Source organism: Cervus elaphus, chromosome 22 (genome assembly GCF_910594005.1).
Source record: "Cervus elaphus chromosome 22, mCerEla1.1, whole genome shotgun sequence".
Lineage (NCBI taxonomy): Eukaryota > Metazoa > Chordata > Mammalia > Artiodactyla > Cervidae > Cervus > Cervus elaphus.
Window position 1 is genome coordinate 56074354 of NC_057836.1, and position 14654 is coordinate 56089007.

General features: G+C 39.9%; 1 protein-coding gene across 3 annotated transcripts in view; it reads right to left on the reverse strand.

Moving 5' to 3' along the window:
* Nucleotides 1-746: 746 nt before the first annotated feature.
* APAF1 (apoptotic peptidase activating factor 1) overlaps nt 747-14654 on the reverse strand; it is an 83947-nt gene continuing 70039 nt past the window's right edge. For all 3 annotated transcript variants that reach the window (XM_043881107.1, XM_043881105.1, XM_043881106.1), the window contains 3 exons: nt 12186-12311; nt 10286-10432; nt 747-3013 (listed from right to left, as the gene is read on the reverse strand). In XM_043881107.1, coding sequence (XP_043737042.1) covers nt 2867-3013; nt 10286-10432; nt 12186-12311 — 420 coding nt within the window. In that variant the 3' untranslated portion in view covers nt 747-2866. The remainder of the gene's footprint in view (nt 3014-10285; nt 10433-12185; nt 12312-14654) is intronic.

Consider the following 14654-nt stretch of genomic DNA (forward strand, 5'->3'; position numbering starts at 1 on the left):
TCCCCAGTTCCCTCCCTGCTTTTTTGATTCTCAACTGCCACGTTTCCGTCCAGTGCCTCCACTGTTCACACTCCGGTGCTGGCTCCTGTCTCAGGTGAGACGTCCTCACCCTGGCCTGGGAGACCCCCAAAGAGCTGGCTGCACCTCCTACTGTGCTCCCCTGTCTTCTCTGGCCACAGCGGCCCCCTTGCCGGTGCTGGAGCAGACCAAGCCATCCCAAAGTCAAGCCTTCACACTTGCGGTACCCTCACTTGGGGGCACTCTCCAGACACCCGCCTGACTCACTGCCTCACCTTTCAGGTCTCAAGTGCCACCCTCTGAATGAGCAGCCCCAAAACTGCAACCCTCCTTCTCCCTACTCACATACAAGCTAAGCACTAAATCTGACTGACTTTTTGTCTGCCTCTCCTGAGCCCCCAACTGCAGGAGGGCAAGGACTCTACTTGGCTCATTGTTACATCCCCAATAGTAACAAAAATACCAGGCACAGGGCAGATCTCAACAAATATATACTGAATGAAAGAAGGAATGAATGAATTATCTTCTTTACAGGATCTTCTCCATGCTGGCCACACTGGACATCAGAGACAAACTGAGGAGACAGAAAATTTCTATAGAATTGCATTACACATAACCCGATAAAGCATAGAAGCTGATGGCTTTAATTTGAAGAATCTTCCATATGTGTTTTCTGATCAAAAAAGAACAAGCAAGGAGTCTGAAACAATCTGAAAATGCTTTCCAAAAATATTTTAGGAATTTTATTATTATAAAATTTTTAATTCATGTATTAAAAATGTATACCAAGGCAAAAAAATCATGTAAGCGTATCACAAATACAAAACAGTTTTCAAAACAAACAAAACACATCCAATGTAAAAAAAAAAAAAAAAACTTACACATACAAAATGCAATGTATTTCCAATTAAAAAATAATAATAATAAAGCAAGGAGAAATGTTTGAAAAATGCTCGTCCAAAAGTAAAAAACAAAACCCTCCCCTTGACTGGCCACTTAAGCTGCCTTGAAAGGCTTTTCCTCTTCCCTCATGTTACCTGGTCTTTCTTCTTATTTTTCTTTTTATTTGTAAGATAAGGGCCAATCAAGGCATTTTTAAAGGCTTATCTGTTGCTATATTTTTATAGTCAAGTGACTTAATTCCAAAAGTTAAAACTTATACAATGAGCTATAAACACAGAGTTCCTTAACACTGTATGCAAATCAAATTATGATTTCGGTACTCTGCACAGAACATGAGTAACATTATAAAACATTTTTATGAAATTGAGATTTTCACATCACATTTGCTTAAGTCACAGTAAGTCCATAAATCAGTTCCTCAACCCACCATAAAACAAACAAAAAAAACAAAAACAAATCTTCTAATCAAAGTATTTTATTCACTCTACTTATGGTTCCCTCAAATGCTAAATAGGAATATCTAATCTAAAATACATCTGAAGTGGTCTATTCCCCCTACCCACCCCACATCTACTAATATGCACCAACAGAAACTGGCTCAATGCTTGCCTACTATTGAAGCTAATGTTCACTTGATTTAGTTCTTCTTACAGCAACAAAAAGTTTTGAATTTTGGTTGTCTTTTTATGTAAGAACCACATCTATTACTAACACTTAACAATATATTTCAGTGAAAATGTTTGGATTTAAGCTGCAAATAAAATTCCTAATCAGGAGGTCAAAAAAGCTAGTTACTGATATTGATATGCTTTTCCCTGTCAAAAACTATCTTTTCTAATTTCTGTTTTTAATTAACTTTGGAGGGAGAAAAAGGAGGAGGAAGAGAAGGGAAGAAAAACAGACTGGCTGGGAGGTTAAAGGTGACATCTTCCAGCCACAGCGACTCTTCCAGTATGGTGTAGAAAACCAGAGATTCTCTTGAAATTCACTAAGAGAACAGCACTGGCAAGGCCATTCATCTAAAAGTAAATGGAATTTAGAAGAAAAAAAAAAATTTTTTTTTTTTTTTTACTATTTTCTATATCTTAGAAAAAGTCTGTTGTTAAAACTTATGATTAAAATTAGCTCCTCCTCAATTATTCCAATTTACTAACATTTAAATGTGGAGCAATTACTTTTAAGAAAAGAGAGAAAGTGAGGATTAAGAAAGGTTAAGTTCAGTCAAGTAGGAAGTCTGGTACGTAAAAAACCAGAGAGAGCAGGAGAGTGCCCAGTCCAGAGACTGACAGACTCCAGGTCCAGCCTGGGGCTGCCACAAGCTAAGGAAAAAAGGTAGACCGACAAAATTTACTCTCTCCAACACACATAACATTTGCTTCACAGAGAGAACTTTTGAAATCTAAGACTCACTTATCAAGTGAATTAAAGAAAATTTTGCAAACTGTGCACATAGACACAATATTTTGAAAGTAAATTTTAAGGGGTGCAAATAGGCTCTGTGATTATATTTGAGAGAATTATATACCCCCCTTGGGGTGTGGTTCAGAAAGCAGGCTACCACCACCCTGAGGCACGGCCTGCACCGATGACAGTATTAAAATATATGCATTTCCTTCCAATTATTCTCATTAATTATGTCAACCAATTTGAATGCAGCAAGGGAGAATTTTACCAATGGTATAACTAGGTACACATTCACATTTTCATTTGCATCTTAAGGACAAACTGTTAAAAAATAATGGTGATTATGAAAAATAAGATTAAAGGTGTGTTCATTTGGGGAAAATTACATTAATATTATTCATCCAACCACAAACACTTTTGTAATTAATGCAATACTACAAAACAATTCACAGCTTTATAAAAGTTAAAGTACAGAGTTTCATTAGGATTTTTTTCCAACTCAAAATTACAAGAGGTCAACTTACATCACCACTTAACTATTTTATTCTAAAATCTTTAAAATATATAAAATACCAAGATTATCAACAGTCACATATGTTTTGAAGTCAGGGGACACATGTATTTTCTTAAGATTGGTTCCGTTTGTGTAGAAGGTCTGTGAGGATTCCCCAGTGACAACATTCCACCACTGTGCAGAGAAAAATAAAATTCTTATTAGGCTGGTAATTAGAGTGAGACAATCTGCAGTGCCAACAGGATTCCTTCGCCCCCATCCCTCCTACTCCCAAATTTAAGCTAATACCAGGAAAGATGTCTATAGATAGTTTAATGCTGAATACAGTATCATCAACCCAGTCTGCCTTTCATGATTAGCCCTGGTGAGTGCCTCACAGCGACCCCACACCTAACCCCCTGTAAGGCAAAATAGAGAAACACACAGCCTACTCAAAACTGCAGACACAGGCTACCTAGAGAGCCCATTACAGCCATGGCTGAACTGAATTCTGTCTGCATGTCATCCTCAGTAGAATGGCGAGAACAATCCTCTGTCCTGTGTAGTCAAGTAGTCTTGACTACTCATAATATGAGCTGCAGAATAGAATAGGTTCTCTCTACTGAATCCTCCTTTCACCAGGAGTGATTCAAGAGTCCATGACCAAGTTTTTTCTAGTGGCTCAGTGATAAAGAATCACTGCCAAGGCAAAAGACAGGGGTTTGATCCCTGATATAGGAAGACCCCCCATGCCTCAGAGCAACGAAGCCACAACTCTTGAGCCTGTGCTCTAGAGCACAGAAGCCACAACTACTGAGCCCACGTGTCGTAGAGCTGGTATTCCGCAACAAGAGAAACCACTGCAATGAGAAGCCCATGCATTGCAACTAGAGAGTAGCCCCTGCTCACCACAACTAGAGAAACGCCTGTGCAACAATGAAGACCTAGCACAGCCAAAAATAAAATAAATAAATAAATAATATTTATTTATAAATAAAATAATTTAAAATAAAAAGTAAAAATAAAAAAATAATTTGTTTTCAAAAGTCTATACATGTATTTGCCAAATAAATACCGAACATTCAAATGTAGGAGGTACCTGGACCAAGTCCTTCCTTTCTACTCCCAATTGTTGAATTGGCTAAGATTATAATAATATTTATATTCTATTACCAAAAAGAGATCATGATGCTTACCGATATATCTCACAGTTGAGGGCAAGAGACCATGTACATGAACACCTTTTGAAAAGGCCTCAGGTACATCAAGATTCTGAGAATTTAAACGCAATGGTCACTTCTGTATCTGTGGCAATGCCCAGCATTCTGCCTTGCTCATGTGACTGGATCAACTATTCATGTTCAGTATTGGTCATGCTAACTGGTAAAAGTATACCTTGTGGACTTAAGTAAAGCAACATGTACTAACTTGAAATCTTCCAGAACAAACAGTTTTGCACTATAAAACAGCAGTGTAATCAAGGCTGCGGAGGACGGCCACTAAAGGCAAATCATAGAGATCAGCTAGTCCAGCTGCCTCACTTTACAAGTAAGGAAACCAGGGCTGAGAGAGAAGAAAGGCCTTGTCACTGTGGACGACACTGCTCGCAGGTGGCAGAAGTGGAACAGACATCTGGTTTCCCAACCTTGTGCACCCATACCCGTCCCACGATTAAACCTCTCTGCTTGGAAACACTACCCCACAGTCATTAATGACCATGAATGAAAAGACAATATTAAACAGGACTCTTTTTTTGGCCATACCACACAGCATGCGGGACCCACAGTTCCCTGACCAGTGATTGAATCTATGCCCCCCTGCAGTGGAAGCACCAAGTCTTAACCACTTAAACAGGGCTTACACAGGGGACTTCTAGGGCGGTGAAGCTGCTCTGCATAATACTGCAATGGTGGACACGTCATTATACATTCATCAAAATCCACAGAATGTACAATACCAAGAGTGAATCCTAATAGAAACTATGGACTTTGGTGATAACGAACATTCATCATTTGTAACAAATGTACCCTCTGGTGGAGGATGTTGATAATAGGGAGGCTTGTATGTGGAGGCAGTGGGGTGTATGAGAACTCTATACTTTTCAATCAATTTTGCTGTGAAACTAAATTTGCTCTAGGAAATAAATTTTCTTTAGAAATAGCAGGTAGAGGAAAGGATACATTGGGGATTGGGGACTAAAAGGTACAAACTACTATATATAAAATAGATAAGCAACAAGGACCTACTGTTAGAGCACAGAGAACTATATTCAATATCTATATTATAAATATATACATAACTGAATCATGTTGCTGCACAACTGAAACCCTAAATCAACTATACCTTGCTTTTTTAAAAACGGAAAAAACAGCGACCACTTACTCAGGGCACACCGTGTGCCACCACATACACGTACTTCACCTGTATTAACTCCCTTACCCTCCCAACCCTGTGAGGCAGGCATTATTATTATACCGACTTTACAGATGAGGAATCATCTATGCAAGATCACAAAGCTAGTGGCAGAGCGAGGCTCTGAATTCAAGCAGTCTTCCCCAAGGCTCATTCTCCTGAACTTCATACTCTGTTGCCTCTAAGTCATGGCAAACCTGTACTTATCACCATGTATTTAATATTTCAAATCAGCCCTTCTCCTCACGAGTATAACTTTCTGTGGATTTCCTGCCTTTCTAACAGGATGTACTCTGTGGTATAACGCAAGTAAATGACATTATTTTTAACTTATAAATAGGAATAACTTTAAAAGTTAAGAGCTTTTTAGCTACTGGATACACACTTTATCTTACTGACATTCAATTTATATAGCTTGGGTTATAAACAGACTCAAAAGGCCTATTTTCTTGGATACTAGCAGCTATTCCTTTTTACTTGCTTTGTGCTTTTGGATAGTCTCATTAACATGCTGGGTAGATGTAGGCTGGACTGTATCACAATCAGTTTAACCATGCTGGTAACCAAACCAGAAGAAAGAATAGCCTGACTGTCACTGAAATATACAGACTGAATACACAGGCTGTAGGTTCTTTCACGCTCAAGACCTAACTCTACAGACGCTGATTCGCTGTTTATCTTGTGCTTCTCTAGGAACGCTGGCTATCTAGTCACTGATCTCTATTCTATCTTGTAAGCCAGACTCACAATTCTGTGATAGTCTTCTATGGGGCCCAGAGCATCAAAAGACAGGGTCTCTAGAAGCTCAATGTCAAAGCTGAGCAGTTAAATTTTTCAGCAGTTAATACAGCTGAAGACTCCCAGCTTCCAACACAAAAACAGCAATGCTGCTCCCCTAAGAATTATCCTTGGAGCAGTTTATCTCTACACTCAAGGAGGACAGGGGCTGTCAGTATCGCAGTCCCCCAGTAACTAACGAAAGGTGTGCCTTTCCTTTGCTGTGGCCGTTTGGTCGGCGAGTCACGTCCGTGGCCCCACGGGCCTTTGTTTAGGCACAGGCTAACGAAACACCTTGTGAACTGCAGTGTACTCTCAGTGTGAACTTGCAAAACGGATCACAACACACACCCTCTCACAGAGCTAAAACCGCCCTCGGACTTCTCTTTTTCACAAGCTAGAGTATTCATTAAATAAAACTGCATTTATATAGGTGCCATGTATCCAAAAACTCCAATTCAGTCATTCAAATATTTTTGAACATCTATACTGAGCTGATGTTCAAATTACACCACAATTGCACCCATTTCACATGGTAGCAAATGCTCAAAATTCTCCAAGCGAAGTTTCAACAGTACATGAACCAAGAAATTCCAGATGTTCAAGCTGAATTTAGAAAAGGCAGAGGAACCAGAGATCAAATGGCCAACATCCGTTGGATCATAAAAAAAAGCAAGTGAATTCCAGAAAAACAATTATTTCTGTTTCATTGACTACACTAAAGCCTTTGACTGCATGGATCATAACAAACTGGAAAATTCTTAAAGAGATGGGAATACCAGACCACCTTACCTGCCTCCTGAAAAATCGATATACAGGTCAAGAAGCAACAGTTAGAACCAGACATGGAACAACAGACTGGTTCCAAATTAGGCAAGGAGTACGTCAAGGCTGTATGTTTTCACCCTGATTATTTAACTGATAAGCAGAATACTTCATGCAAAATGCCAGACTGGATGAAGCACAAGCTGGACTCAAGACTGCTGGGAGAAATATCAATAACCTCAGATATGCAGATGACACCACCCTTATGGCAGAAAGAGAAGAGGAACTAAAGAGTCTCTTGATTAAAGTGAAACAGGAAGAGTACAAAGCTGGCTTAACAAGGTGAAAAGACAGCCTTCAGAATGGGAGAAAATAACAGCAAACGAAGCAACAGACAAAGGATTAATCTCAAAAATATACAAGCAACTCCTGCAGCTCAATTCCAGAAAAATAAATGACCCAATCAAAAAATGGGCCAAAGAACTAAACAGACATTTCTCCAAAGAAGACATACAGATGGCTAACAAACACATGAAAAGATGCTCAACATCACTCATTATCAGAGAAATGCAAATCAAAACCACAATGAGGTACCATTACACAGTCAGAATGGCTGCTATCCAAAACTCTACAAGCAATAAATGCTGGAGAGGGTGTGGAGAAAAGGGAACCCTCTTACACTGTTGGTGGGAATGCAAACTAGTACAGCCACTATGGAGAACAGTGTGGAGATTTCTTAAAAACTGGAAATAGAACTGCCATATGACCCAGCAATCCCACTTCTGGGCATACACACTGAGGAAACCAGATCTGAAAGAGACACGTGCACCCCAATGTTCATCGCAACACTGTTTATAACAGCCAGGACATGGAAGCAACCTAGATGCCCATCAGCAGATGAATGGATAAGGAAGCTGTGGTACATAGACACCATGGAATATTACTCAGCCATTAAAAAGAATTCATTTGAATCAGTTCTAATGAGATGGATGAAACTGGAGCCCATTATACAGAGTGAAGTAAGCCAGAAAGATAAAGACTAATATGTATACTAATGCATATATATGGAATTTAAAAAGATGATAACGATAACCCTATATGCAAAACAGAAAAAGAGACACAGATGTACAGAACAGACTTTTGGACTCTGTGGGAGAAGGCGAGGGTGGGATGTTCTGAGAGAATAGCACTGAAACAAGTATACTATCAAGAGTGAAACAGATCACCAGCCCAGGATGGATGCATGAGACAAGTGCTCACGGCTGGTGCACTGGGAAGACCCAGAGGGATGGGATAGGGAGGGAGGTGGGAGAGGGGATGGGGATGGGGAACACATGTAAATCCATGGCTGATTCATGTTAATGTATGGCAAAAACCACTACAATATTGTAAAGTAATTAGCCTCCAACTAATAAAAATAAATGGAAAAAAAAAAAAGAAAAAGCTGGCTTAAAACTCAACATTCAGAAAACTAAGATCATGACATCCGGTCCCATCACTTCATGGCAAACAGCAAGCAGATGGGGAAACAACGGAAACAGTGAGATAATTTATTCTTTTGAGCTCCAAAATCACTGCAGATGGTGACTGCAGCCATGAAATTGAAAGACGCTTGCTCCCTGGAAGAAAAGCTATAACCAACCTAGACAGTATATTAAAAAGCAGAGACATTATCTTGCAACAAAGGTCCGTCTAGTCAAAGCTATAGTTTTCCATTAGTCATGTATGGATGTTGAGAGTTGGGCCATAAAGAAGGCTGAGCGCTGATGAACTGATGCTTTTGAACTGTGGTGTTGGAGAAAACTCTTGAGAGTCCCCTGGACTGCAAGGATATCAAACCAGTCAATCCTAAAGGAAATCAGTATTGAATATTCATTGGAAGGACTGATGCTGAAGCTCCAATACTCTGGCCACCTGATGCAAAGAGCTGATTCATTAGAAGAGACCTTGATGCTGGGAAAGATTGAAGGCAGGAGGAGAAGGGGATGACAGACGATGAGATGGTTGGATGGCATCACCGACTCAATGGACATGAGTTTGAACAAGCTCCAGGAGCTGGTGAAGGACAGGGAAGCCTGGCGTGCTGCAGTCCATGGGGTCGCAGAGTCAGACACGACTGAGGACTGAACACCACCACCACCACTGTAACAAGGGGCCTCCCTGGCAGCTCAGCGGCTTCTGCATGCTGAGAAGGGATAGGCTACAGATTCCCATATTTCTGGGCTTCCTGGGTGGCTCAGATGGTAAAGAATCCACCGGCCACTCAGGAGATCTGGGTTTGATCCCTGGGTTGGGAAGATCCCCTGAAGAAGGGAATGGCAACTCACTCCAGTATTCTTGCCTGGAGAATCCCATGGACAGAGGAGCCTGGCGGGCTACAGAACATGGGGTCGCAAAGAGTCAGACATGACTGAGCGATGAAGCACAGCACATACTGTACTAGACAATTAGAATCATCTCCTACCCTTGAACGTTTTCAGGAAGAAAAAACAGTATCACGAGATCTAATTCAGTAGCGTTCTACGTTAAGCAATCAGTACAACATACAGTACCATCTTCAAGCCCCTTTTACACGTCAACCGCTACTCCAAAGGCTCAGCCCCAGCATCCCTCCCCAGGAACCCTCTGTCCTCTCCTTTGTGCTTCCAATCTTCTTCTGCAGACATGTCCTAGAGCCCCTCTTACACTTAAGAGACTTTATTTACTGTCTGTTTCCCCCAAAGACTGCCAACCACCTAAGCAAGAACCAAGTTTTAAACACTGTCCCACACAGGAGAGTCAGCAGACAGTGGCACTTAGTACATTCTTAGTGAGGGGATGGACCAAAAGATGCAAGCACCAAAAAACAACCCTGAGGCACCACAGCATACTCGACAGTGGCCTCAGTATTTACCAATACTAGGTTCACATAAGCAAATGTACTAAGCGATTTTAGGACATTCACAACCTCTATGAACATCACTTTCCTCACCTACAAACCAAAGATGATAAAATTTAAGTCTCACAAGCTGGCTACAAAGATGATGTAAGTAAAGCATTTTCTAAACTATAAAGCAATATGCTGCTGTTGCTATTTTTATTACTACTACTATAATAGTATAATAATATTATCACTATTTTTATTATTGTTACTACTACTATTACCACTAATACTTAAGAAAATTTCACGAATAAAAATAATTTTTAAAGACTTTCAACCAACACAGTTCACAATTAGCAAAGCAGGAAATCAAATCCAGTTAAACACCCTACTTTCTAGTCATTCTGATCATCTAAGACTTGTATGGGGTGGTATGAGAGCTCTGGTCTGAGAAGATCCCTAACACTGTCATCAGAACTTCCGAAAGACCTGAGAAAAGCAGCCTTGCAAATCATCACCCAAAACAGGGTAACAGTAACTGCCCCTCCTTTCTGATGGGTTGTATGAGGCCCAACCGAGACACAGGATGTGAAAATAGCTTGGAAAGTAGGGTATAGACTGCTCTTTTCCCTTAGTCTTTGAGAATCCCTCACCTTGAGATATCCTCCAGCAGAAACAAGCATTTTGGTGTCTGGAGAAAAGCAAAGGTCGGTCACCCAGCCTCCATGAGTAGTAGCTCCTTCTTCTACTGAAATCGGAGCACACAAATGAAGAAGCTCACCGTTTGAGACATTCCATATCTACAAAAGTGATACACAGTTCATTAGCAGGGTTACTCAGAAGTTTTATATCTATCACATCTGGAACATATTTGGAAATTTTTCTTAAAAATATAATTACAATTCGGTGATACCTTAGTAATTTTTTAAATTCCATTCTTTTTCAAATTAAAAACAATAAATATAATTAAAATGCATTACTTGTGATATTTATCTTTATCTTTAATCCAAAAAAATATAACAAAAGGACTTAAGAGTGACTAATTATAAAACTGCGACTCTTTCACTGAATAAAAGAGTATGATAGGAGAAGCAGGGAATAAATAAAAAAGGCCTAATAAATTAAACTACCTCAAAAGAACAAAGAATTCTAGTTTAGGATCTAGAATAATGACAGATACTATACAAACACCTTAAGTATACATATTTTAAACAGTAAGTCCAGTAAGGTTTTTTTTATATACATATGTATAATTTTTAATACTTTATATGTATAAAATAAGGAAGCAAACATATAAACATTCACTAAGATTATTTTACTGAACTTCTATAAACAACCTAATTACTAAAAGATACTATTTCCATTTACTTCCAGTGATACTTAATATATGAGCAGTACTCTAATTTTTCAAAGAAATTACACATCAGAATAAGAAAAATAGAGGCATAAACAGCAAAAGAAAATAATTAAAATCATCATTTGTAAATATCTCCCTGGGAAATCCAAGAGAATCAAATGGAAAACTGATTAGAAAGAATTCAGTAAGACAGCTAGATATAAGATATATATAAAAAATTAACTGCTTTCCTGTATTTTTAAAAAATAAAGTGGAAAAACAAATTTTTTTAATGTACTAAAGAAAATTTTTTGAATAGCACTTAAAGAGAGACAATTTTTACCTTTAGGGCTTTCTGGAAAATGAAACACTGCCTCATAACCAATAAAGAGGTCCTTTCATCCAGAGATGAGGACTCAGAGCAAACTCAATGTTCCCAAAGCAGCCTTGCTCCTTCAGTGGGTGTGATATTTGTGAGAATGGCATAGAGATTACTTAGTTGATTACTTAGTTCTTAAGCAAGAGAATCTTATTTTCCTGGCAGGCCTATCTGATAATGCCTCTGTTCCAGCAAACTGCATAATGTCTCACTCTTCTGCACTATATACCTATTCCTTGCATTTTAATTTCTCTTTCATGAAAAAAAAAAAGACTCTCCTTAATTATACTGGTTACCAAAGCATCCCAATGTCCAATCATTTTCAACCACCCAGTGCTTCTAATACAACCAGCAGCAAATAGCCCCATGAGAACAGCAACAGGCCCCATCTAAATGTTGACTATTTAATGGGTACAGTGCTAGAGAGACCTTTCAGTGCAGAAAACAGCAAAATTGCAATTCATTTATAATCTAGATAACAATTTACAAAAATTATTCTCCTCAAATTCTGCCACTAAAAACAATTTTTGGTTCAGATCCAAGAATTAGGATGAGTCATTATTCTCAAGCTAACAGCAGAGAGCCAACCGCAAATAACTAGGGCATCCGCCTTCTCACATACATAGGAAACGCTTCTAACTCTAAAACGAATTCTTTTCTGCAGTGGAGTGCAGCTGTGAACACAACGTGCACGGGAAACAGAACAAAGCGTGCCTCATCCAACCAGGACCCCACAGCCTGTGCTTCCCTGTTACATTAACAGAGGGCCCCGATGCGGTACAGAGGACCAGCCACAGCAGTAAGAAAAACAGTGCTTTCACGTCAGCAAACACCCTACCCTGATTTCTCCATTGTCGTCTCCAGTCGCCAACAGGGCACTGTCCACAGAGAAGGAAGAGCAGCGCACACAGCCTTTGTGGCCTCTCAATTCATGAAGAGGAGAAAGGAGTTCAAAACGCCAAATCTGGAAGGCAATTCAGATTGTTTAAGAATCTTGAAATAAGCACCTACAAACCCTGCCTTGAGTGCTGTGTGTGTTAGTTGCTCGGTCTGACTCTGCAACCCCAAAGACTGTAGCCTGCCAGGCTCCTCTATCCATGGACTTCTCCAGGCAATAAAGGAGTGGGTTGCCATTCCCTTCTCTAGGGGATCTTCCAGACCCAGGGACTGAACCTAGGTCTCTCACATTGCAGATTCTTTACTGGCTAGTTAGCCATAAATTCAATCATACGAAGTTCTAATATTCAGCAGTTCATAACCTTTTATGAGAGGCCCAAATGCAAACTAGCAACCTTGATAATATTTTAGTTTCTCTTTAATTATTCAAGTAAACTTCAGCATAAGGATCAAAGTCACAGTTTCCTTAAGTTCTTTAGACTCAGAAGGAAGAACAGCAAACTGGTCTACAGAGTGAAGCAGACTTGAGTGGAGTCCTGGCTCCACAATTTATTAGTTCCTTGGCCTAGGACAACTACATGAGCTTCTCTGGCTTCAGTTTCTTTATGTGTATGATGGGAATAGTAGCACCTGTAGAGTGAAAATTAAATGAGATAATAGAGACTGAAATTCCTAGGTTAATCCCCATCAGTTCAGTCCAGTCACTCAGTCATGTCCAACTCTTTGTGACTCCATGGACTGCAGCATACCAGGCCCCCCTGTCCATCACCAACTCCTGGAGTTTACTCAAACTCATCTCCATTGAGTCAGTAATGCCATCCAACCATCTCATCCTTTGTCATCCCCTTCTCCTCCTGCCTCCAATCTTTCCCAGCATCAGGGGTCTTTTCCAATAAGTCAGCTCTTCGCATCAGGTGGCCAAAGGATTGGAGTTTCAGCTTCAACATCAATCCTTCCAATGAACACTCAGGACTGATCTCCTTGCAGTCAAGGGACTCTCAAGTCTTCTCCAACACCACAGTTCAAAAGCATCAATTCCTCAATGCTCAGCTTTCTTTACAGTCCAACTCTCACATCCATACATGACTGCTGGAAAAACCATAGGCTTGACAAGACGGACCTTTGTTGGCAATGTCTCTGTTTTTTAATATGCTGTCTAGGTTGGTCATAACTTTTCTTCCAAGGAGCAAGTGTCTTTGATTTCATGGCTGCAGTCACCATCTGCAGTGATTCTGGAGCCCAAAAAAATAAAGTCTGCCACTGTTTCCACATCTATTTCCCATGAAGTGATGGGACCAGATGCCATCATCTTAAGTTTTCTGAATGTTGAGCTTTAAGCCAACTTTTTCACTTTCCCCTTCCACTTGCATCAACAGGTTCTTTAGTTCTTCTTCACTTTCTGCCATAAAGGTGGTGTGATCTGCATATCCGAGGTTATTGATATTTCTCCCCGCAATCTTGATTCCAGAGTGTGCTTCATCCAGCCAAGCATTTCTCATGATGTATTCTGCATATAAGTTAAATAAAAGCAGGGTGACAATATACAGCCGAGATGTACTCCTTTCCTGATTTGGAACCAGTCTGTTGTTTCATGTCCAATTCTAACTGTTGCTTCCTGACTGCATACAGATTTCTCAAGAGGCAGGTCAGGTGGTCTGGTATTCCCATCTCTTGAATTTTCCACAGTTTGTCATGATCCACACAGTCAAAGGCTTTGGCACAGTCAATAAAGCAGAAGTAGATGTTTTTCTGGAACTCTCGTGCTTTTTCAATGATCCACATTTGATCTCTGGTTCCTCTGCCTTTTCTAAATCCAGCTTGGACATCAAGAAGTTCTCAGTTCACGCATTGCTGAAGCCTGGCTTGGAGAATTTTGAGCATTACTTTACTAGTGTGTGAGATGAGTGCAATTCTGCAGTAGTTTGAGCATTCTTCGGCATTGCCTTTCTTTGGGACTGAAATGAAAACTGACCTTTTCTAGTCCTGTGGCCACTGCTGAGTTTTCCAAATTTGCTGGCATATTGAGTGCAGCACTTTCACAGCATCATCTTTTAGGATTTGGAATAGCTCAACTGGAATTCCATCACCTCCACTAGATTTGTTCGTAGTGATGCTTCCTAAGGTCCACTTGACTTTGCATTCCAGCATGTCTGGCTCGAGGTGAGTGATCACAAACATCGTGATTATCTGGGTCATGAAGACCTTTTCTTGTATAGTTTTTCTGTGTATTCTTGCCACCTCTTCTTAATATCTTCTGTTTCTGTTAGGTCCATACTGTTTCTGTCCTTTATTGTGCCCATCTTTGCATGAATGCTCCCTTGGTATCTTTAATTTTCTTGAAGAGATCTCTAATCTTTCCTATTCTATTGTTTTCCTCTATTTCTTTGCACTGATCCCTGAGGAAGGCTTT